At 38.3% G+C, this 25,367-nt stretch overlaps 1 protein-coding gene across 1 annotated transcript in view; it reads right to left on the bottom strand.

Moving 5' to 3' along the window:
• Positions 1-25,125, bottom strand: part of TXNRD1 (thioredoxin reductase 1) — a 109,819-nt gene extending 84,694 nt beyond the window's left edge. The window contains exons 1-2 of the mRNA XM_004373777.2: positions 25,062-25,125; positions 19,939-19,999 (exon numbers count right to left, since the gene is read on the bottom strand). Coding sequence (XP_004373834.2) covers positions 19,939-19,978 — 40 coding nt within the window. The 5' untranslated portion in view covers positions 19,979-19,999; positions 25,062-25,125. The remainder of the gene's footprint in view (positions 1-19,938; positions 20,000-25,061) is intronic.
• Between the last annotated feature and the right edge of the window lie 242 nt (positions 25,126-25,367).

The raw sequence follows: 25,367 nt of genomic DNA, 5'->3' as shown, positions 1-25,367 counted from the left end.
GCTCACAATCATTAGCCATTAGAGAAATGCAAATCAAAGTACAATGATATACCATCTCACCCTGACATTACTGGCACTAATCAGAAAAATGGAAAATAACAAGTGTTGCAGAGATTGTGGGGATATTGAAACTCTTATGCACTGCTGGTGGGAATGTACAATGGTACAACCACTATGGAAAACAATATGGCACCTCCTTAAAAAGCTAGAAATAGAAATACCATACAATCCACCAATCCCACTCCTAGCAATATATCCTAGAGAAATAAAAGCCATCACATGAACAGACATATGTACATCCATGTTCATTGCAGTATTATTCACAGTAGTGAAAAGATGAATAGATGAATAGAGAAACAAATTATGGAACGTACACACCATGGAATACTATGAAACTATAAAGAACAATGATGAATCCGCGACACCTCTCACAACATGGATGAATCTGGAAGGCATTATGCTGAGTGAAATAAGTCAATCACAAAAGGAGAAATATTGTATGAGACCACTATTATTAGAACTAAAGAAAAGGTTTACACACAGCAAAAAACCATCTTTGATGGTTATGAGGAAGGGGAGTGGTGGGGAGGGGAAATCCTTAGTTAGAAGACAAGTGTTTACTTTGGTGAAAGGAAAGAAAATACACAGTATAGGAGAAGTCAGCACAACTTGACAAATGGAAACGGAGAACCCAAGGTGGAATAGGGAAAGCGGGAGAATGCTGACACATTGAGGAGATTGCAATCAATGTCACAAACCATTTGCGTATAAATTTTTGAAGGAGAAATTAATTTGTGCTCTAAACTTTCACCTAAAATACAATGTCTTGGTCATCTAGTGCTGCTATAACAGAAATACCACAAGTGGATGGTTTTAACAAACAGAAGTTTATTTCCTTACGGTAAAGTAGGCTAAAATTCCAAATTCAGGGTGTCAGCTCCAGGGGAAGGCTTTCTCTCTCTTGGCCTTCTCATCAGTGTTCCCCCGGACTAGGAGCTTCTTTTCGGTGCAGGGACCCCAGTCCAAAGGAAGAGCTCTGCTCCTGGCACTGCTTTCTTGATGGTATGAGGTCCCTAATTCTCTGCTTGCTTCCCTTTCCTTTTATCTCTTATAAGGTAAAAGGTGGTGCAGGCCACTCCCTAGGGAAACTCCCTTTACATTGGATTAGGGATGTGACCTGGGTAAGGGTGGTGTTACAATTCCACCCTAATCCTCTTTAACATAAAATTACAATCACAAAATGGAGGCCAACCACACAATTCTGCGCATCATGGCCCAGCAAAATTGATACACACATTTTGGGGGGGACATAATTCAAACCATGACACACAATAATAATAATAATAGAAGACATAAAAAAATTTTTGCAGTCAAATACAAATGATGTGTTAGAGAAATGCAAATCAAAACTACAATGAGATATCATCTCACCCCAACAAGGCTAGCATTAATCCAAACAACACAAAATAATAAATGCTGGAGAGGTTGTGGAGAGACTGGAACCCTTATACACTGTTGGTGGGAACATAAAATGATACAACCGCTTTGGAAATTGATTTGGCGCTTCCTCAAAAAGCTAAAAATAGAAGTACCATACGATCCAGCTATCCCTAGAGAAAGAAGAGCCTTGGAATATATCCTAGAGAAATAAGAGCCGTCACACGAATAGATATATGTACACCCATGTTCACTGCAGCACTGTTCACGATAGCAAAAAGAACAAATTATGGTATATTCACACAACGGAATACTACGCAACGATAAAGAATAACATGGAGGAATCTATAGGTCATTGTGCTAAGCGAATTTAGTCAGTCAGAGAAGGACAAATATTGTATAAGACCACTATTGTAAGAACTCAAGAAAAGGTTTAAACACAGAAGAAAACATTCTTTGATGGTTACGAGGGTGGAGAGAGAGGGTGAAGGTTATTCACTAACTAGATAGTAGACGAGAATTATCTTAGGCGAAGGGAAGGGCAGCACACACTACAGGGGAAGTCAGCACAACTGGACTAAACCAAAGCTAAGAAGTTTCCTGAATACAATCAAACACTTCAAGGGACAGAGTAGCAGGGGTGGGGATCTGGGGACCATGCTTTCAGGGGACATCCAAGTCAAATGGCATAAGAACATGTTCTGCATCCTACTTTGGTGAGTGGCATCTGAAGTCTTAAAAGCTTGCAAGTGGCCATCTAGGATGCATGAATTGGTCCTAACCACCTGGGGTAAAAGAAAATGAAGAACACCGAAGACACAAGGAAAGTATTAGACCAAGAGACAGAAAGGGCCACGAAGACCAGAGACTTCATCAGTCTGAGACCAGAAGAACCGGCAGGTGCCTGGCTACCACCAATGACTGCCCTGACAGGGAACACAACAGAGAGTCCCTGACAGAGCAGGAGAAAAGTGGGGTGCAGAACTCAAATTCTAGTAAAAAGAGCAGACTTAATGGTCTGACTGAGACTGGAGGAACCCCAGAAAGCAAGGCCCCAGGACTCTCTGTCAAGCCAGAACTAAAACAATTCCCGAGGCCAGCTCTTCAGACAAAGATTGGACTAGACTGTGGGACATAAAACGATATTCATGAAGAGTGTGCTTCTTAGCTCAAGTAGACACATGAAACTAAACGGCAGCTTCTGTCTGGAGGTGAAATGAGCAGGCAGAGAGGGTTAGGAGCTGATTGAATGGACACGGGAAATCAGGGGTGGAAAGGAGGAATGTGCTGTCACAATATAGGGAGAGCAATTAGGAGTAAGTGTATTTAGAGAAGTAAATATAGTCCAGGACTGAGCCCTGGGACACTTAAACTGCAGAGCAGTAGAAGGAGCTAGCAAAGGAACCTGAGAAGGAACTAAGGAAAGGTAGGAGGAAAACCAAGAGAGTGTGGTGTCTTAGAAGCCAGTGAAGAAGTGCTCCAAAAGGATCAAGAATCAACTATATCAAGTGCTGGTAAGAAACCTTGTAAGATAAGAACTGAGTCATGGAAGTCTTTGCTGATTTTTATGAAAATGATGGGAGGAAAGAAAGTCTAATCAGAGGGAGTTCAATAAGGAACAGAAAATAAGGAAGTAGAGGTAGTAAGAATAGCCAATTCTTTCAAGGAGTTTTACTTATAAAATGGGACAGTACCTGAAAAGGGATGTAAGACCAAAGAAAGTTCTTTGTTTTGTTCTGTTTTTTGTTTAAGAAGGAAATTATTATAACATGTTGTTACACTGAGGGAATAATCTAGCAGAGAGAACTTTGGTAAGCAAGAGCAAAAAAGGATAATTGCAGGAGAAAGTCCTTTGAACATACATCTATAGCAGCATAGACTTTGAAGTGAAATCCAGGTACCATCACTGACTAGAGAGTCAAATAACAGCCTCTCAGCTTCCTTATCCTCTTTCTACAAGGTTCTCTGTAGTCTGTTTACCTCTTTATCTCACCCAGAACTCCCCTCCATCCCTATGCCCCAGCTATTAGCTTTCTTTCAATCACTGCGTTAATCATTGTGCTCCCTCTACCCACAGGGCTTTGCTCAGACAATTTCTTCTGCCTAGCATTCTCTTCCAGGCCCTCCTTACCAAACTAACTCCCAATTACTCTTCAGATCTTAGTTCAAACATGTCTTCCTTGAGGAAGCAATCACAGACATCCTTGGCTAGGCCAAATGCCCCTATTAAATGCTCTCATGTTACCATGTATCCTTTCTTCTTAGAGCATATCGCAACTGCAATTCTACTTTTGTTTATGAATATTTGATTAATATTAGCCTTCCCCTCTAGAGCAGTACAGTCCAATAGAACTTTGTATGATGATGGAAATGGTCTATATCTTCACTGCCCAACATGACAGTCAACTATATGTGCCTATTGATCACATGAAATTTGGTTAGTGCAACTGAGGAATTGAGTTTTCATTTTATTTAAATTGATAAATTAATTTAAATAGCCACATGTGGGCAGCAATCAGGATTGTTTATACTCACCATGGTGTTCCTGGCACTTAATACAGTACTCACACAGAGTAATTGCTCAATAAGTATTTGTTGACCAACTCAGTCTATAAAATAGGGATATTACTAGTTAATTTGTGGATTCCATCTTTTTCCCACAAAAGAAAGGGGAAAAAAGTCTTTACATTGTCACTCACAGGGAGTCTTCAGTCTCCCTTTAAAGGTGAATTTGACCAAACAAATACCTATCTATCCCAGAGGGTAGCTGGGATAATAAATAAGAACATATTGGGTGGCCTGAATTAAATCTGTAATGTGCCTAGGAGAGTGCCTGGAACATAGTAGTGCTCAAAAAGTGGTGGTCCATAAACTAGAATATGTACACAGAGAAAAAGCAAATAATGGTGTGGGGAAATTGGGGAGGGCTTCACAAAGCAAGTGATCTTGAAGAATAATGAAGGTAGTAGTCGATGGGAATGGGAGTAATACCTAAGAATTTTTCAGTGCTTACTATGTGCCAGGCATAAATTTAGGTCTTTATATGATTAATATAATCCTCACAATAATTCAATGAGATAGAAACTACCATTTTCCTCCCCATTTTACAGACAAAAACAAACAAAAAAAAAAAACGGAGGTATAGAGAGGAAAATTATCTTGTTTGTGGTCACCTACATAATCATGGCAAAGCTGAGATTGATACCCAGCCTGTATTCTTACCACCATGCTGTTCTACCTCTTAATCAGAATTTTTCTAGGTAGATGGAGCAAGACACAGCAGTAGGGACGAAGTGGTATGTTTTTACGTGGGGACTCAGAAGCATAAAAGGAGATGAAATTATAGATAGGTTGGATTCAATATGTAATGGGCCTTGGGGTTCATAATGCAGCTAGGTGTCTGCCTCTTTCCACATATTCTAAGATATTTCTCAAAAATTATCCAAGTGTTATACCCATGTTGGAAACTCTGGTGGTATAGTGGTTAAGAGCTACAGCTGCTAACCAAAAGGTCGGCAGTTCAAATCCACCAAGGGCTCCTTGGAAACCCTATGGGGCAGTTCTACTCTGTCCTATCGGGTCACTATGAGTTGGAATCGACTCGACGGCAATGGGTTTGGTTTTATATATTACAGAATTAAAACTATATTACAGAATTAAAAACTGAAGTTCCAAGAAGTTAAGAATGTTGCCAGAGGCCACAAAGCATAGTGGAGTTGAGATGTAAATCCAGGTGTGCATATCTCCTAGTTCATTGTTTGTCTTACAATTAATAATGTGTAATGAAGTAAGGGCTAAACAGAGGGAAAAGCAACATGCTGTAGGGACAGAAAAAACAGTAACTTTCTGACAAGGACCAGGGAAGACTTCATCCATGAAATATTCACCCTGAAAACTTATTCATCATTTGAAATCCTGCTCAGAGGACCATGACCTCTGGGAAGCTTCCCTGATCAAACACAACGAATCCTTCCTTTATTTCTTATATCGAGCTACATTTGTTTACATTTCTGCCACCCTTAGAGCTGTCACTTATTGAGCACCTCTGTGCCAGGAGCTTTTTATGTTCTCATTAATCATCTCAGCAACCCTTGTTATAAGTATTATCATCTCCATTCACATATGAATAATCCAAGGCTAAGTGATTGGCCCAAGGTCTCCCAAGTAGTCCACGATTTAAGCCGGCCTGCTTACTCTTTTCTCTCTATCACAGTATTCTTTACTTGCAGATCTGGTTTTTACATCCTCAGCGCCTGGCGTAGTGCCTTTGCATAGTAGGCACTCAATCAAGGTTTGTACTCAACTGGTACTTCAGCAGGCTTTCGAATGTCACTGAAGTGGAGAAAAGAGGAGAGTCTCACGTGTGCTGGTACACAGATACTCTAGGAGGAGTTGGGGAAGCCCTGCGGCGTAGCATTCGCTAGTTTCTGTGGTATAAATACTATTCCCACCTTGACTGATTTCAAGCTACCAACCTGCTTTCATAATTCCTAAATGTTTAAAAGTGGCTCTCTAGAGCTGGTAGGAGCCAGCTCCAGCACACCACTCAAAAGCTCAAGGTCATTAAGAGGTATGAGCTACTTTCCCTTCTACATCTCCTCTTCACAGCAGCTTTCCATACTTAGACTTCAATGCAACCTCGAAAGACAAGGATTAGATAGAAGAAGAAGAAAAAAAAAACAAGATATGAAAAACAAAATCATTTCAAAGGATATACTTTCCAGCATATTGTAAATATAAACATTTTAAATAAAATAGTTCTATCACTCAAAAGATGTTGGCAAAGAATACTGAATATACCATGGACTGCCAGAATGAACAAATCTGTCTTGCAAGAAGTACAGTCAGAGTGCTCCTTGGAAGCGAGGATGGTGAGACTTTATCTCAGGTACTTTGGACATGTTACCAGGAGGGACTAGTCCCTGGAGAACGACATCATGCTTGGTTGAGGTCAACAGGGGCAGATTATCCAATAGGCAAGGTAAGCACGGTGCTTACCTTACTTACCAGATCATCTGTAGTGAACAATTTCATACTTTTTCAACACATCAAAGATTCTATTTCTACATATGGCTGGCATCTATCTCTCTCCCAACCCCATAGCACCTTCTTATAGAATCAAAGCCTCTTGTCAAATTTACAGTCCCTGACAGTGTGGATTACCCAGTAAGCAAGGTAAGCACCGGTTTACTTGTGCTTACCTACTAATCTGCAGTGAACAATTTAACATGGATTTCACCACATCTTTGATTGCTTTCAATTGAATTTCATCCATGTGAAATTGTTCACTACAGATTAGTAAGTAAGCACAATTAAGCCTGTGCTTACCTTACTTACTGGGTCATCTACCCCTGGATCAGTGAAAAAAGAGGAAGACCCTCAATGATGGACTGACACAGTGGCTGCAACAATGGGCTCAAACACAGCATCAATTATGGGGATGGTGCAGGACCAGACAACATTTCATTTTATTATACCTAGGGTCGCTAAGAGTCGACTCTACAGCACCTAACAACAAAAAACATCACTCAGAAAAACAAAAACAAAAACAAGGAGTGTTCTACTTCTGCTAAAGCTCAACTTTACCAGAGTCCCACAACCTATTCCAATTCCAAGTGACTTAGGGGAACACAAATTCCTTATATATCCTCTCCATATCTAGTATCCACGCCCATTCAAATCCTCTGCCTTCAAATGTGCCCGGATCTGCTTTTTTGTAGATCTTTGAACGAAATCCACAGCCTTGCCTAGCTTTCTGCTGGCAAGCAGTATGATCCACCAGTTAAGGGACCTTGCTTTGAAGTGAAATAGCCTGGCACTGCTTCTGACAAAGTTGCTTGCCCTTAGACAAGTTCTGTTACCTCTCTGTGCCTCGTTTACTCATCTGTAAAATGTGATCAATATAATAGATATACCTCAGGTGGTAGTTCTGGAAATTAGATGAGTAAATAGGTGTAAAGGGCTCAGAATGTGGTAAGTACTCAGTATTTGAGTTATCTTCATTATGTCCTTATGCATTGTGTAAAGCTAGGAAGATTCAATGCGGTTAAGAGATTGGATTTCCCCCTTTTATAGGTTTGTCATTCATAGCAACTGTCAACAATGGGTGTCACTAGATGCTGTTCAAAATATAATTCAGAGGGTGACCTCATTCCTCTTTCTTTTAATTAGCAGTCTATGGCTAAGCATCCCATTTTCCATAGTTACCCATTCTTATAACTCAGAGCTTGTTTTTCGCTGGCAGAAGAAGAATGTAATTTTCTTAAACAACTAGCTAAAAGAAGTGAAAGAGCATGAGGAACTTCTTAAAAAATTGGTCCACGCATTTTGGCAGAAATATCCCTCTTCAGCACTCCATTGTCTTATGTCTCTGTGTCCTATTTCAATTCTAGAGGAAAGGAAAGAAAAAGTTTCTAATGTAGAAAACCACTTGCCAGAAGTGCCTTAGGAGGTATAGGCTCCATTCCAATAGATTCTCAGATGTCTCATCCTATAAAACTGGAGATCAGCCACCCTCACCACCCACCAAGGGTTTGTGTGAGTATTAATTAATAGTGGTAAACAGCTTTTATATCTTACAGATGAAAGAAGCACCATACAGCTTATTATTACTAACTTCAAAATTCTTATACACTAATGGGTAGTTGATACTGAGGCGGAACATCTCCCACCCCCTTATCTCCCCAAGAACTGAAATGCCAGAATCCCAAGACAGCAAGCCCCATCATTGGTGGAGGGCTATGGTAACCTCACGGAGCTGAGCCTGTAGTGTTGGAACCTCCTGGTTGGTGGCTAATACTCCATGTCCTGGTTTGGACTGAGAGTGATCTATGTCTCATTTATAACCTTAGAAGTATGAAGACTAAATTTACAACTCTAAAGACAGGTGAGAACCTTGTAGTTCTCCACCAAAATATCTCTGAACTCCTCTACCTATAGATTTCAAATGCTTATTTAATCTTTCAATAATCTCAGGAACCCTTTAAGACTATGTTGCCATGAAGTAGGCTGGACTACCTCCTACGCTCCTTGATAGGGTTCAATGTTAACCATTAAATGGGTTTCCTCCTTCTCTGAGGTAACATATACACCAGGCCTTTAGTTCAGTGTTCAAACACTAGCCTTTCTAACAAGGCAAAGTATTTTCTAGCTCACTACCATCATACTGTTACTATATTATAGGGTCTCCCTACCTGTGATTTAAATAGGAGACAAATGCATGGTTTATATGGAAAATATTGTACTAATCCCTTCAGACAAACCAACCTCATTTGCTCCCAGGCAAAATCAAGATGTTATTAGCATCACTAACTGGACTCCTGATTTTCAGCTGAGCATATGCATTCCCAAAATAAAGATCTCATTTCCCAGTCTCCTTCCAGCATACATATGACTAAGCGACTAAGTTCTGGCCAATGGGGTGTAAGCAGAACTGTCATGTGAAACTTCTGGGAAATGTTCTTAAATGAAGAGGACACACCTTCCTTCAATGCTTCTTCCAACTGCTGGCTGGAGTTTGGGCACCCATCTTGGAACATGAGATGAAAGACAAATGCTGAGGATTGTCGAACATGAAAATAAAAAGACTCAGCATTGGACCCAATAATGTGGAGTATCATACAAGTCCTGGACAGACTACTTCTAAACTTCTTTTAGGTGAGAGAAAAATAAGTTTATATGTAGTTTAAGCCACTGTTATTTTTGCAGTAGGTTTGCTGTCACATGCAGCCAAACCTAATCCGAACTAAAATGCTTACACTTATATTACATTATGGGAAATACTAACATTATAGGAAACACATTTACATTGTAAATAATATAAAAAATAAAAGAGAAAGAAAAAGAGTCATTCGGAATCTCACCATTTGGAAGCAATCAAGAGCTAAGGCTCTTGTCTTGTTTCACTCTAGAGTCTCCCTGAGTGCACTTATTTATTTCCACAAATTTATACCCCACCTATAGATAGAACCCTCCCAAATCTGTGTCTCCAGCTCATCCTGACCTATGTATCCACCAGCGTATATATCTACATTGGACAGTCTTAATATGTCCAAAATCTAAATTCATCATCTTCCCTAGTCTAAATCCTGTCTTCTATCTCATGAATGATACTACCATCCTCCCAACTGATCATGACAGAAATCTGAGCAGTTTCCTTGACTCCTCCCTCCATTCCAACCCACACTAAATTGTCTCCCCTATTAACACTTTCTCCTAGGAGGGACCAGATCTTACTCAGCTGTTTCCTCAGTGCCTATCACACTAGCAAGATACATATTAATATTTTTGTGTATTTCTTTCCTATGCTTTTTAAAGAAAGATGTGATCATGCTACAAAAGCTATTTTAAACTTTCTGCTTTTCTCATTAAACATTATGGTATAGACATTTTCCCCATGCTATTCAAAACTCTATGTGAATCATTTTTAATGGCTGAACAATATTATATGAGTTAACAGTTAATTCTAAGCACTGACTATGTGTCAGGAACTGTGCTAGGCATTTTATACACATTCTCATTAGATCCTCTTTTTATAGATGAGGAAACAAAGGCTCAGAGGAGCAAAGAGCCCCCTACCTGTAATGGCTATGACTAATGACTCACAATAGATCATAAGCCTCTGGAAGGCAGGACTCGTATCTTTAATGTATAAAAACAGGTCCTCAGATATTAGTTGAAATAGTAAAAAAAATCAGCAATTGTATACATATCAGAATGTCTATGTGGCCATTAAAAAGAGATTTATCCTGCCTTATGAAAAGCTTAATCTAAATCTATCCTTTTGCATATCTAAATTCATTGAGAAGGTGGCATTAATTGAACACCATTTTAGCGGCATTCCAAATACCCTATTTAATCCCAACATCTCAACCAGAGGGATAACACTTTCCCCACTTGCTTAAAATAATGTTGCTGGTAAGTGGTAGAGCATGCATTTGAACCCAGGTCTGCATGATACAAAAATATATTTTCTACCTCCTCTTTAAGAGAAATCCTTTTCTAATATGTATGAGTTATTTTCTTAAATGAAAGATCCGCTTCCCTATCCTTGTATTTATTCCAAATGGAAATTTACTTGAATAAAGTTATATATGTACAGATTCTTATGTTACTGCTACATAACTACTGGTCTCCACTCCTCTCGGTCATTTATACAAGAGCAGAGCACATACCAGGGGCCCAGCCAATGCAGTAGTCATATCCATGAATAGCACTAATGCAGTTGTAGGCAGCAGTCTGATGTATGTGTGTAGCAGTCAGTGGGGAGCACCATGACCAACATGGTCATAAGCACAGGTTAGATCAGAGAGCAGTACAGCACTAATTAAGAACCTGGACTTTGGAGCCAGATTCCCTGGTTTCAAGTTCCAGCTCTGCCACTTACTGGCTGTGTGACACTGGGCAAATTACTCAACCTCTCTGCCTCTACTTCCTCATCTGACATGGAAGTAATAGTAATATCTATCTTACAGCACCATATGATTAACTTAGCTAAACTTGAAGTGCTTAGAACAGTGGCTCATAGAAAAGTTATCTAAGGGCTTCCTGCTATTATTATTCCATGATGAATATGAACAGACAATTCAGATAATGAACCGTTACACATGGAAAAAATGTTCTGGCTCATTAATAATCAAAGAAATGCAAATTAAAATAAACATTTTCTTCACCTCTCAAATTGGCAAATAATAATTTTTAAAACCTATTATAATTTCTTAATAGTCACTAAGTACATGAATGAGTTATGGAGTTATGAATTTGTGCACACCATTTAAAAGACTCTAGAACCTTAGAAATGTTCATACTCTGACCCAGAAATCCATTCTAGTAATCTGTTCTAAGAAAATAATTCTACATCCAGCAAAAGCTTTAGGTATAAAGAAAAATATTTTTAAACTGTTATTCCATAATAGCAAAAAATTGGCTACAGACATATTTGTCCCAACATTAGGGGAATGGCTAAGTAAATAAATTATATGTATTATTTTATAACCATTAAGAAAATTATAAATAACTGCTGATAATGTGCAAAATACTTATGAAGTTACAAGACAGAATACAAAATACATAAAGAAAATATACAAAAATATTAACAGTGGAAATCTCTGGATATGACTATACACGATTTTTGTATTTTATTACACTGTGGTCTCCACTTTTTTTAAATGAACATTTTTACAGAAAAAATCAAAATGTTTAAAGAAAAATTGAACTCTTTCTCATAAAATAAACAGAACAATCCCCATGGGTCCCCACTTCCTACAGAGTAAAGCCTCTTCGCTTTTCCATTCTTAGCGCCCATCCTTCTCTCTGCCAGGCATTCCTTACTAGATTCACTCTAAATGAACCAGCCACGATGTTTTCTAATTTGTTTTTGTTTACAGCCATGAATTCCTTTCTCAACCTGGAAAACACTGATCAAACATCCTATCCAACATCCCATCACAGCTAGTCTTGATTCTACAGCCTATAAAGATGCCACATTACACTGAAGCTAGAAAGGGAAGACAGATACAAACAAGATGACCTTAAGGAATGAGACTGTGCCTTATTCATTCATCTTTTTCCCCCGCCACTGTTTGGCACAAAAATAGGTGCCCAAAACACATTTATTGAATGAATAAGCATCAACACCAAAGTGGTGGGATCTGAGCTAGCCTAAAGTACCACTGCTGGTGAGGGGGTTTTATTTGTTAGTTTAAGGAATATGATACCTGAGGAGGCAACTGAGGAACAGACAGGCCTGGGCTTGACACCGTAACACTGAGCAAGTTACTCAAATGTGGAATGTCTGCTTCCTCACTTATGAAATAGCATTTACTCCAACAACCTCACAAGGCCATTGTAAGGATTAAGTGAGAGAGAGATGTAAAACACTGTCATAAGAAAGGAACTCAAATGTTAGTCCCTTTTCCCCTTGCTGCAGATATGAAAGCTATACTCCCCATAAGCAGCCATGGGACAAGAAGGATACACATCAGAATCCCAAGCTAATGATATATAGCATCCAGATATATACGCTTTTGGCAAACTGTCACACAAGTCCTCTAAAACCTTATCTCTATTTTCCACATCAATGGCTACAGAACGGCAGCAGCTGCCAGACCAAATTAAGATGATTATGTTGATGATGCCTGTTTCTCAGATCAAAGCCCCTGGGCAGACATGCAAGGTAGAGATACAAGACTTCATATATCATCAAGCCCTGTGAGAGGCAGCTTATCCATAGGGATAGCTAAGGAGCAGCTAGCTTGGCTGCAACAGTCACCACCACATCCACGAACACCTATCAGTGGAGTCATTTTCTAGTACAGAGGCCAATACCATGAACGTCATACACAAGGAAGGTAGGAGGAGTCATGAAAGGTTCTGAGAATGTAGTTGGAGGAAGCAGGGGGAGGGACCAAGAATTACCAATGGATTCACTGGCCATCCATCCATCCTGTGTGTTAATACTTTAGCACACTGTATCCTCATTTTAAGAAGGTGATATCACCACCTACCTCACTGATGGTATTTTAAAGATTAAATAGGAGAAATATGCATAAGCCTCTGACACAGGGAAGACGGCATGTATGACTACTTCTACTGCCCACACGCAGACATTAATGCTATGCCTTCCTGGTGTTGAGCTCCTTTCCCCAACACCTATCTTGGTAGATCTGAGTTGATCTCAATAGTTGTTCTCAAATAATAACCTTATATAGACTGGAACAAAATAAAGTCCAAAGGAAGAAGAGGAAATGTCAGGGTTGTCGGAAGGCTCCCTGGCATCAAGGCATCCCTTCTTTATTTTCCTTGGATGATAACACTACTGAAAACACATGAACTCCCTGGCAGTCCCTCCATTACCAATTCAGTTAGGCAGCACACGGCACTGGCTGCCACAGGCCCTCAACTCTAAAGGAAGATAAAGAGAAATTTCTGGAGAAAAACAAGTAAGTCTAACTTCTTAAGAGCAGGAAGTTCGCCTTCCTAGCTCAGTGCATGGACACAGCAGCACTCAATAAGTATGCTGAATGAATAAAGCACCCACCTGATTCTATACCTGATATTCCTGCCTACCAGTTGTACTCTCTAGCTCCTTTAGTACCTACTATGATCCAGGATTACACCTGAACATAAAGAAAACAAAAATCCTCACAACTGGACCAATAAGCAACATCATAATAAATGGAAAAAAAGATTGAAGTTCTCAAGGATTTCATCTTACTTGGATCCACAATCAATGCCCATGGAAGCAGTAGTTAAGAAATCAAACAATATATTGCTTTGGGCAAATTTGCTGCAAAAGACCTCTTTTAAAGTATTAAAAAGCAAAGATGTCACTTTGAGGACTAAGGAGTGCCTGACCCAAGCCATAGTATTTTCAATCGTCTCATATGCATGCAAAAGCTGGACAATGAATAAGGAAGCCTGAAGAAGGATTGATGCCTTGGATTATGGTGTTGGCAAAAAATGCTGACTATACCATGAACTGCCAGCAGGACGAACAAATCTGTCTTGGAAGAAGTACAGCCAGAATGCGCCTTAGTAGTGAGGATGGCGAGACTTCGTCTCATGTACTTTGGACATGTTATCAGGAGGGACCAGTCCCTGGAGAAATATATCATGCTTGGTATTGTACATAGGGTCACTATGAGTCAGAACTGACTTGACGGCACCTAACAACAACAACATGATCCAGGCACTGGGAATACTAGGTAGCCAAGACTGGTATGACAGTCACACCTATGGAGGGTTCTTTCTTTTTCAATTTATTTTATTTTTTGTTGTTGTTTAAAATCTACACCAAAAACCAAACCCACTGCCATCTAGTTGATTCCGACTCATAATAACCCCATAGGGTTTCCGAGGCTGTAAACCTTTATAGAAGCAGACTGCCACATCTTTCTCCTGTGGAACTGCTGGTGGTTTTGAACCATCGACCTTTTGGTTGACAGTTGAGCACTTTAACCACTGCACTACCAGGGCTCCCTAAAATCTACACAGCAGAACATATATCAATCCAACAATTTCTACATATACGATTCAGTGACAATTGATTAGACTCTTCAAGTTGTGCAACCATTTTCTCCCTACTTTTCCAAGTTGTTCCTCTCTCATTAACATAAACTTACTGCCCCCTTACCTTCCTATCTAACCTTTCAAGTTGCTGTTGTCAACTGGATCCCATATAGATAGTTTTTTAAAAGAGCACAATGTTCAAGGCAGACGTTCTTTACTAATTAAGTTAAACTATTGTTTGGTTTAAAGAAGACTTTAGGGGATATTTTGGTTTAAGGTTTAAAGACTATCTCAGGGCAGTAGTTTCAAGGGTTCATCCAGCCTCCATGGCTCTAGAAAGTCTGGAATCCATGAGATTTTGAAATTCTGTTCTGCATTTTCTCTCTTTTGATCAAAGATTCTTCCACAGAATCTTTGATCAAAACACTCAGGAATGGTAGCAGGCACTGTCCAGTCCTTGTAGTCTCATGGCAAAGGAAGTAGTTGTTTATGGAAGCAATTAGCCATGTACTCCATTTCCTCCTCCTATTTCTGACTCTCCTTCTTCTATGGAGGGTTCTTCATGGAGCCAAGCAGAAACAGATAAAGAAGTTGTTCGTTCATGAAACCAGTACTAAGGGACCACACCAGCAGTTCCAGCTCTGTAATTACAAGCTCCTTGAAGACATGGATCAGATCATATATCTCTCCTATGTGGCTGCCCTCTGAGGGCAAACACATCGGATGTTATTCCTCCTGTGCTGGGACAAGTAAATCTTACAAAATCAAAAGTCTATTGTTTGGTTCCCCAAAAAGTTAAACATAGAATTACCTTATGACCTCACACTTCCATTCCTAGGTATATACCCAAAAAAACTGAAAGCAGGGAGTCAAACAGACACTTGTACACCAATGTTCATAGTAGCATTATTTACAATAGCCAAAAAAGTAGAAACAACCCAAATCTTCATCAACAGATGAATGGATAAACAAAATGTGGTATGTACATACAATGGGATATTATGCAGCCTTAAAAGGAATGAAGTTCTGATACAAGCTACGATGTGAATGAATCCTGAACACATTATGCTAAGTGAAACAAGCTAGACACAGAAGGACAAATATTGTATGATTTTACTTATATGAGGTATTTAGAATAGACAAATTCATAGAGATAGAAAATAGAATAAAGTTTATCAAGGGTTGAGGGTAGTAATGGGAATTTATTATTTAATGGGTACAGAGTCTATCTGAGATGATAAAAAATAACTGGAAATAGTAGTGATGGTTGTACAATGTTGTAAATGTACTTATCAACGAATTGTATATTCAAAAATGATAAATTTTATCTTATGTATATTTTACCACAATAAGAAAAAAGTGAAAAAAGTACATTGATTAATACCCACACTTCCTACTTCACTTTGAACAGGGGCTCTCAAACTTTTGGTCTCAGTAGCGCTTCATACTTTTAAATAATTATTGAGGGCCCCAAAGATTATAGCTATCAATAGTTAACACATTAGAAATGAAAACTGAGACATTTTAAAAATATTTATTAATTCACTTAAAATTAACAATAATAAGCCCATTATATGTTAACCGAAACAACGTATTTTAATGACAATAGCTGTATTTTCCAAAACCAAAAAAAAAAAAAAAAAAAGTGAGAAGGAATTCACATTGTTTTACATTTTCATAATCTTTCTAATGTCTGGCTTAGTAGAAGACAGCTGGATTCTCATGTTTGCTTTTGCATTCAATCTGTTGCAATATATGTTATTTTGGTAGAAGTACATGAAGAAAATTCAGTCTTATATAGACAAGTAGTTGGAAAATCATATTCATAAATATTACTACCAATCTCATCAGAAAAGTCTTGAAGTATTGAGAAGCTCACATGGCAGACACACCTTCTGAAATCTAATTTTCACTTGAAAACTCAAATTTTATCATTGGCAACAATACTGACATTTGTTTTCCTTGAAGTGACACAGGCTTACTTTGGTCTTTTTTGGGGAAATGTCCGCCAAATACTCAAGTCTAAATAACCATATTTTCACTATTAGTCATTCTTTCAAGTATATATGGTGTCACAAAAAAAAAAGCAGCTAGTTTGGCTTGCAACTCAAACTATCAATCAGTTGCACAAGTGCTTTGCCTTGAGACAACCACCCTACTTCATACAGTAAAAATGCTTTATGTATACTTTCCTTGTCATGCAGAATACTAAAAAGATGTATACTCAAAGGGTTGAGATTTAATAAAGTTAATAATTTTTACTACTTCATCAAGGACAGTCTTAAGTAAAACTGGCCTTTTTTTTTTTTTTAACTGTGAGTTTGTGGTTATGAACAATACAATGAGATAATGTTCTATATCCTAGTTTGGTGAGTAGCATCTGGGATCTTAAAAGCTTGCAAGCTGCCATCTAAGATACAACTACTGGTCTCTTTCCATCTGGAGCAAAGGAGAATGAAGAAAACCAGACTCAAGGAAGCAATTAGTCCAAAGGACTAATGGCCCTTCTCTAGTCTAAAATGAGAAGAAACTAGAGGGTGCCCAGCTACCACTACTAACCACTCTGACCAGGAACATAACAAAAGGTCCAGTTAGAATGAGTGGAAAATGTAGATAACAATTCAAATTCCTAAAGAAGATCAGACTTACTGGTCTGATAGAGACTTGAGGAACCTCCAAGACTATTGCCCTAAGACACTCTTCTAACTTGGAGCTGAAGCTACTCGTGGAGGCCACCTTTCAGCCAAATAATAGACTACCCTATAAAATAAACGGAGCCCTGGTGGTGTAGTGGTTAAGAGCTTGGCTGCTAACCAAAAGACAGCAGTTCAAATCCACCAGACGCTCCTTGGAAACCCTGTGGGGCAGTTCTACTCTGCCCTATACGGTTGCTATGAGTCGGAACTGACATGATGGCACCTAACAACAACAACATAAAATAAACAATAACACCTGTGAGAAATGTGCTCCTTAGAACAATCAACTATACAAGACCAAAAGGGCAACATTTGTTCAAAAGCAAAGATGACAAGGCAGGGAGGGGCAGGGAAACCAGAAGAATGGAAATGGGGAACCCAGAGTGGAAATGGTGAGAGTGCTGACACATTGTGGGGATTGCAACCAATGTCATGGAAAATTTATGTATGAATGAAAAACTAAATTGCTGTGTAAACTTTCACTAAAGCACAATAATATGGTCAAAAAAAAAAAAAGAATACAACGACTGTTTGTATTCTTAGTACAGTTTGGTGCCCCTGCTTTGATTCTTGCTATGCCACCAGCAATTTTATCCACCACTGTTTTTGCACCATGAATGCAAATGTCAAAACAGTACAAATGGCAAATAAAGTCTTAATATTATCATGAAAATAATTTAGCCTTGAAGGTCCTTCGAAAAGCCTCAGGCACCTCCAGGAAGTCTGCAGATCATACTTTGAAAACTGCTGCCTTACACTATAAATCCTGGTCTGTCCCTGCAAGCTTCCCAAGTTCCAGACCAGGAGAGAGCATGAGAGGGAAGGTAACTTCTCATGTGTGAAGAAGCTACAAGTCAGGACACAGAGGATCAACAGATGCCTCATCTAGCACGAGGCTTCCATCCTTTAACTATAGAAGCTACTGCTAGACTAACCTGTCCCGTCTCACATATGTCAAGTTTTCTTAGGCAGGACTTTAGCAACAGATGAGTGGAGCTCCTTGCCACAGTTTATAGATCTATAACCACTTCCACAGAAAAGGGAAGGCACTTCCTGTCTAATTAGTGTTTGAAGGCAAGAGCAGAGAGAAGTAAAAATTTCAGTTTGAAACTTGCCTCTCATGACTACCCATCCACCCTTTGGCACCCTTGTCAACCTCTTTGCCTTCCGACACACATCCCTCAAGTACTTGGTACTCCCATCCTGTCACCTCCCTCACTTTTCCCACCCTTAAAGGGCATGTTCATTTGCTTTATATTGTGTTAGTTTCACCAGCTTGTTTTTTCCCTAATTTATACCAAGTTGAAAATGACAACTCTCCCAGGAATACTAATATTTTTAAATAATACTAATATTATTAATATTTGTAAAAGGCTACTTTTTGGTCCAAATGAAATTTTAGTTGTTGGGATTTCTTTTCATATACTATGGAGTATTTAGGAAGCAAGAGCCTTCCTTGGAGGAATAGAAAGGCCATACTAGGAAAGACAGACAACATGGTATATTGGAAAGAATATACATTTTGGAATTAGACAGGCATATGTCCAAATTATAGATCCACTACTTAAATGACCTTAGGCAAGTTATTTAGCTTCTCTGGACCTCAATTTCCTCATCTGTAAAAGGAGGATAATATCTTCCTTGCAGAATTCTTGCGAGGATTAGTGAACACAGCATACTCCCTAGCAAACAGTAAACTGAGAACCCACTGCCATTGAGTCGATTCTGACTCATAGCGACCCTATAGGACAGAGAACTAGCCCATAGGGTTTCAGAGGAGTGGCTGGTGAATTCAAACTGCCAGCCTTTTGGTTAGCAGCCAACCTCTTAATCACTGCGCCACCAGGGCTCCACCAAACAGGAGGTACGTAGTAAATGGGTGCTATTATCTGCCTCCCTCTGTGTTAGGGAATCTATCTTTACAAGGATCAAGTAATAGCGTCCTGTCACACAACAATCTCCTTCCTCCTGGCTCCAGAAATGCACTTTACATTCCAGTTAGTCATATACCCCAATTACCATATATCTTTCTCTCTCTGGCTGAATCCCTTCTTTGTTGTTTTACTCCTTTGGATCCTAGGCTCAGACTCTGTATATGCCCAGGGTTCTGCTTCCCCAGGCTACTAGGCATTAAGGTCACCCCTGGTTCCTGATCTAGAGGGGCCCACTTTTCCTAGTAGAAACGATGAAACTGAGCACTTACTTGATTAGATTCTTAATAATGTTTGACTGATGAGTCGTAGGGATTTTCTGACCCATAAACAAAGAGCATGAGCATCATGGGCCTAGAAAGAGGCTTTGTTTTTTACTCTACCAACTTTTCTTTCACTAGAATTTCCAGCCACATGTAACTATTTCCTAGTGGCTCCTTTTATACATCATTCACCTTACTGGTCTTTATGTTCTTGCCCAAATTCCTAAATGCAGCTCAATTTGTATTAAATTCAAATACTATTTGGTATTACTTGCCAGAGAGGAGACAAATTTGCAAAAATAATAAGGTTAACACCAAACCAGCAAATATTGTATCTGTAGCTAGACTCCAGGTGAACGGGAAGAATGATTTCAACAACAGGAGACTCCAAGTCACACTAAGTCTATAAACTAGGTAAAGGCTAAAGGTAGATATGATTAGTCCCAGGGGAGTGTCCTGGGTGCTATGAGCAAAAAAAGGAATCAACTAGTAAGAGCTCAATAAACAATAAAACCTCAAGGAAGAAAAATAAAAACCAGACAGAACAGACTAAATAAAATGTACAATCAGTAGATATCATTTACACATTAAACAGGATCTTACCTGCTTGATCAAGTTCAAGCAAAAAACAAGGAACACGCATAGATTTAAATAGCTTCTTTACCTAGAAGAAATTAAAAAAACAAGGGGGAGAATGTCAAAAAAAAAAAAAAAAGGCTATAATCAGCAGAAGACTCTCTTATTCAGCCTTGTTACTTTCCTCCTCAACCTGCCTTCTCCTTTAAAAACTTTCTAGTTCATTTTACGTAACCCACAAGATTCTCCTTGTTGACAGTACTGCTATTTAAAAGAGTATTTGAAGTTTCTTGATTCTATTCTAACATCAATGATTCACCTGTATGGCTTCATAAAATATATTTTACATGTTTGGTAACTCAGTCTACCTCACTATAAAATGGGCTTAATACTAAGCATGTTAAAAAAGGCCCTGGAATACTTAATGTTTACAAAGCATTATGAGATGACCCTGGGAAAAAACACATTCTACAGTATTCAAAGTACTATTTATTTTTTGACCAAGTAACCTTCAACCACTTATAAAAATCATATGCTCAAGAGTATACAAACTATACTGGTAAAAAACCAAAATTTTAGTTCAAGGATAAAAGTAACTATCACTGAATTTATACCACTAAATAACATTTATTACTGATAAAAGAGACTTCATAATGCCATTTATGTACAAGGCACAAACAGCTTGTCATTAATACTTTAGGAAAGTTTAGAACCACATTTCTCCAGCTTATACAACAAAATTAAAAAGGCCAGATAGCTTGAAGTTCACAGAAATCATCAGTCAAGAGACTGTATTCTCACAGGTCATTACGGCAGTGAAACTATTCTGTATGATACTATAATGGTAGACACATGACATTATGCATTTCTCAAAAAGTGAATCCTGGTATAAATGACAGACTTTAGTTAATAGTAATCTATCGATATTGGTTCATCAATTATAACAAACGCACCAATGGAATGCAAGATGTAAATAACAGGAAAACAGTATGCGGGGGCAAAGGAGTATTGGGGACTCTGTACCTTCTGTAAAATTTTTCTATAAACCTAAAACTTCTCTAAAAAATAAAGTCTATTTAAAAAAAGAGAGAATGTATTCTTGCCCCATTCTAAATTCAACAACTAAAACAGTAGACTTTCCATTGTAGAGAAGTACACTGAAAGATTTCTGCAACTTCAACAGGTCCAAATACAACATTTTGATAAGAATGAGAGAACTGGTTTATTTATATAATCCCATTCTCAGTGGTCCTCCTCTTAGACTCCTTTGAAAAGCCCCCTAAGCCCCAGTCTGAATTCAGTCCCCCTGGCAATATACATTTAAGAAGAGAAGAATCCTTCTGAAGAACGATGGAGTAAGTAAAGAGGGACATTAAGGAAATGACAAGGAAAGCTATAACTGGGAAACCACCTGGACAAAAGCTAATTCATATTCCAATACTTATTTTCTAAAACAAAAAATAAGAAGTTCATACACACGGAAAATCACATTCTTAGGACTTCCATAGCCACTTAGTTTTAGAAATAAACCATTTGCAGTTTGTTACAAACTTAAACAAGTTTTCCAGGGTTAGAGAGTAACCCTGAAAGCAGCTACTAAAAGTAAGCAGTGAAATTTGATAACATGTGAAATGCAGAAAACATACTCTTTAGATTCCTAGAGCAAACACAACCCCATTTCAAGAAACTCTTTTTCTGAAGGTCATTGTTTAACTCTGACTAAACTTTAGCACGGTTCCAAAGTACAAGATTAAAGATCTGTTTTGAATACCAAAGTGCCAGTTTTTAGAATATTCTCATTAATAAAAGTAGACAATGGTAAATTTTGCCTGTAAAATAAACACACCATTGAGAAGTGGCAGTGGACTTTAGATATCAAGCAAAAGATAGCCTTTTATGAGACATCATTTGCTAACTCCAACTGCACACTTCTGACCTTCAACTGAAATATTTTAAAAAACAAATACCACATTTTCCAAAAAGGTAGGGTGGGTTTATTATTACACTTTAAAACCCACTTTTCACAATAGGATTTATTAAAAATACATAAGATAGTGTATTAGGCAACAAGTGAGAAACTAACGTTATGTCAAAGTTAATTTCCTTGTGAGCATTTCCCAACTTGAATGAATGCAAATTACATTGCTCACCCCAGGAGAGAGAAATAAACATTAATCAGACCCAGCACTGTTATAAAAATGGTTTCTCCATTCTGGTTTACTCAACATCACAACTGTTAAATGAGATGATAAAATCAAAATGGAAGGAAAATGTTTGGAGAAATTCTACTTTAAGATAATTTTTAAAAAATGAATGTGAATAGTCAAGTACGTAAATTGCACCCCTGTAAAAGATATTCACTATTTTTACCAGGAGAAGCACCTAACCATGAAAAAGCTTAAAAAAACCATTGAAAATTAATTTTAATATTAAATGGCACAAGTCTGAGAACAGTTTATATATTCAGAAACATATAAACTAAGGAATTGGCATTTGCTAAGGTAAAACTATAAGATGTTTAGGAAATTGGCATAACCAGGGTTATTCTGATAACAACATTAAAGTTTGCAACAACTAACACAAGTTTTACAGGAAAAGTTCTTCATTCCTAGAGCAGATTTAGTAAACTAAAAAAAAAAAAAGGCAAGGCTTTGCCTTTTCAGGGTAGGCAGGATCTGGCAGATGAGGGAGTTAGAAGAATTCATGGGTTCAGCATAATTACTGGTCAAAGAGGTCTGGAATTGCAGGATACACGTGGAGAATCTAGCTTCTTATCACTAGTAGTAGCAAGCCTGGCCACTAGCCAAACCCTTTTTGAAGAACTGGGGTCAAAATTGGAATTTTGCAATTCTTTAATAATATTTTAAAATATAAAAAGAGTCCTGGCCAAAGATTAAACTGGACTATGGGACATAAAATGATACTCGTGAAGAGAGGGCTTCTTAGCTCAAGTAGATACATGAGAGTAAATGGGCAGCTCCTGTCCAGAGGCAAGATGAGAAGGCAAAAAGGGACAGGGGCTGGCTGAATGGACATGGGAAATCTAGGGTGGAAAGGAGGAGTGTGTTGTCACATTACAGGGAGAGCAACTAGGGTCACATACAATGTGTGTATAAATTTTTGTATGAGAAACTGACTTGAACTGTAAACTTTCACTTAAAGCACAATAAAAAAAAAAAAAAAAGAGAGAGTCCTGGAACATAGTAGGCACTTGAATGGTAGCTGTTATTAATAAAATAGTATACTGCAGATTTCCAAGTGCTTTCACATAGACTTAAAATTATTTGGTCCTCGTAATAAAGCTGTGAGTTTAAACAAGTATAGTAGATAAGGCGGCACTGTTATCCTTATTTTATTGTTGACGAACTAGAGATTTATAGACTTAGAACCCAGGTCTTCTAACTCCAAGTGTTCCCTCTACCATACCACCCAGTTCATGGAGCTTTGAAGGGAGAGGCTAGACTAGAAAAAGTAACCACTGGTAGCATTAATTGTATTTGGAATGAAGTCAGATATTTGTAGATGGCTATCTAACCCAGCTTTAGTACTGATGGAGGAAGGATAACCAGCTAAAGTTTTAAGGCAGCATTTATTATAGGCCAGGCATGCTCTATGGACTTTATAAATATTATTATATGTGCTGCCGAAGCAAGCACTGGACTTTATAAATACTAATTTATTTAATCCTCACAACAAATTTATGAGATAGGTACTATTATTACCCACATTTTACAGATGAGGAAACTAAGGCACAGCAGGTAAATAACTTAACCAAGGTCATATGGCTAATAAGTCACAGAGCCAGGATCCTAACTCTGACTTCAGATTCCAGGCTCGTAACCATTATTTGGTAACAGAAAAGATTAGACAGCCATATAATTTCAGAGTTAAAAAGAATCTCAGTAATCAACCACCCAACCTCTTCATTTTAAAGATTAAATAACAGGGGGAGTGTTTCCCTCAAAAGCAGACAAGATCGCCAAAGCTAGATAACTAAGCTAAGCTAAGAATTGTACAGCAAGTTAGATTTCTAATAACCAGCCTAATTCTAAATTCTCTAACATTTACTTTCTGTCTCAATCATTTAAAATTTAGCATGGGTTATCTTACATCATTTTTCTTTTTAAGCCTATGTTCTTCCTTCTCAGTCTGACTAAACCCCGTGGGGACAGGAATTGTATCTCCTACCTCTTTGCATCTGTACTCCTAATCCAATGTCCTCCACAAAAGGCACCACTGTTACACTGATAGGGATGCAGCATAAGGTGGCAATGATGTGAACTATGCTTATATGGGAAAAAAAAAGATGAAAAGTTCTTCCTAACCTTTTTCCACCGCTTTCTCACCTTTCTTTTTTCCTTATTTGGAAAAAGAGAGAACACACACACATAGGCTTCCAGAATAAAGAGAAAAATTCTATCTCCCTGAGATCTGGCATATAAGTCGAGAGAGAGAAATTGAAAAAAAAGTTAAACTTCATAAATCATCTTACAGGTGAACTTGGACAGGTGGCCAGTCATGTTTATTTAAGACTCCATTGGGTCCCAGTCTAAAACTGCACTGAGTATAATTTAAAGCTAAACTTCAGTGACATGTAACTGCCCTCAACCTTCCTATAAAGCAACAAATCAGCTTTGTCTCTCCATTTTTACCTTCATTCTGTAGTTAATTCAGGGTGGATTAAACCACTCCTCCCCATGGCTATGATCACTGACCTTTCCTCTAATCAAATTAAGAGCAAACTAGGAAGCACAGTTTGTTCTTTGCGAAGTCATTTTCCCAGTAATAAACTAGAGCATAAAGAGATATTTATCAAAATTTAGGCATACCCTAAGTAACAACTCCCTATGAAATATCCCGTACAGACATGCTTAAAAGAGCAGCAAATCAACTGGTTTGGTAATTCCCCATCCTAATCTTTCCTGATCTTGACAACCTGAAAAAATCTAGTATGTTGCAAAAGCTCATAAAAGATTACTCAAGCAATATTTTGTTCTCAAATCAATAGTCTACAATTATTCTGAAGCAAGTTACACAAACACATACCCCTTCCTAAGGTGAAATCCAGTTGTTTATACCTGAGATCAGAAGTCTCTCAAATTTCTACAGTTCAAAATTTTTTTCAGCACCCTTTCAGGTTAAAGTCTTACCTCAGTACAGCGTTTGCATGTTGACTTACTGAAGATGACCACAGGGTGGCTATCTATATAGGCCTGCAGTCGGGCTCTAGGGTCTGTGATGGCTGTGCTGGTGGCTCCTGAGGGGCCGCTCATGCCACTGGCTGAGTTTTCTGTCGAAGTTTGACTAGTGTGATGATCCCTTGCTAGAAGCAAAGATGGTAATTATCAGGAAGGAAAACACGATGATGCATTTTCTAATATTAGGTTCACTCTAAAAAAGCCTTACAATTTTAGCCCCAAGGGCCAAAATTAGGAATCTGAGGAAGGACTCCAACA

Source organism: Trichechus manatus, unplaced genomic scaffold, assembly GCF_000243295.1.
Source record: "Trichechus manatus latirostris isolate Lorelei unplaced genomic scaffold, TriManLat1.0 scaffold00027, whole genome shotgun sequence".
Taxonomy (NCBI): Eukaryota; Metazoa; Chordata; class Mammalia; order Sirenia; family Trichechidae; genus Trichechus; species Trichechus manatus.
Note: the sequence above shows the minus strand (reverse complement) of the source record. Positions and strands in the feature narration are given on the sequence as shown.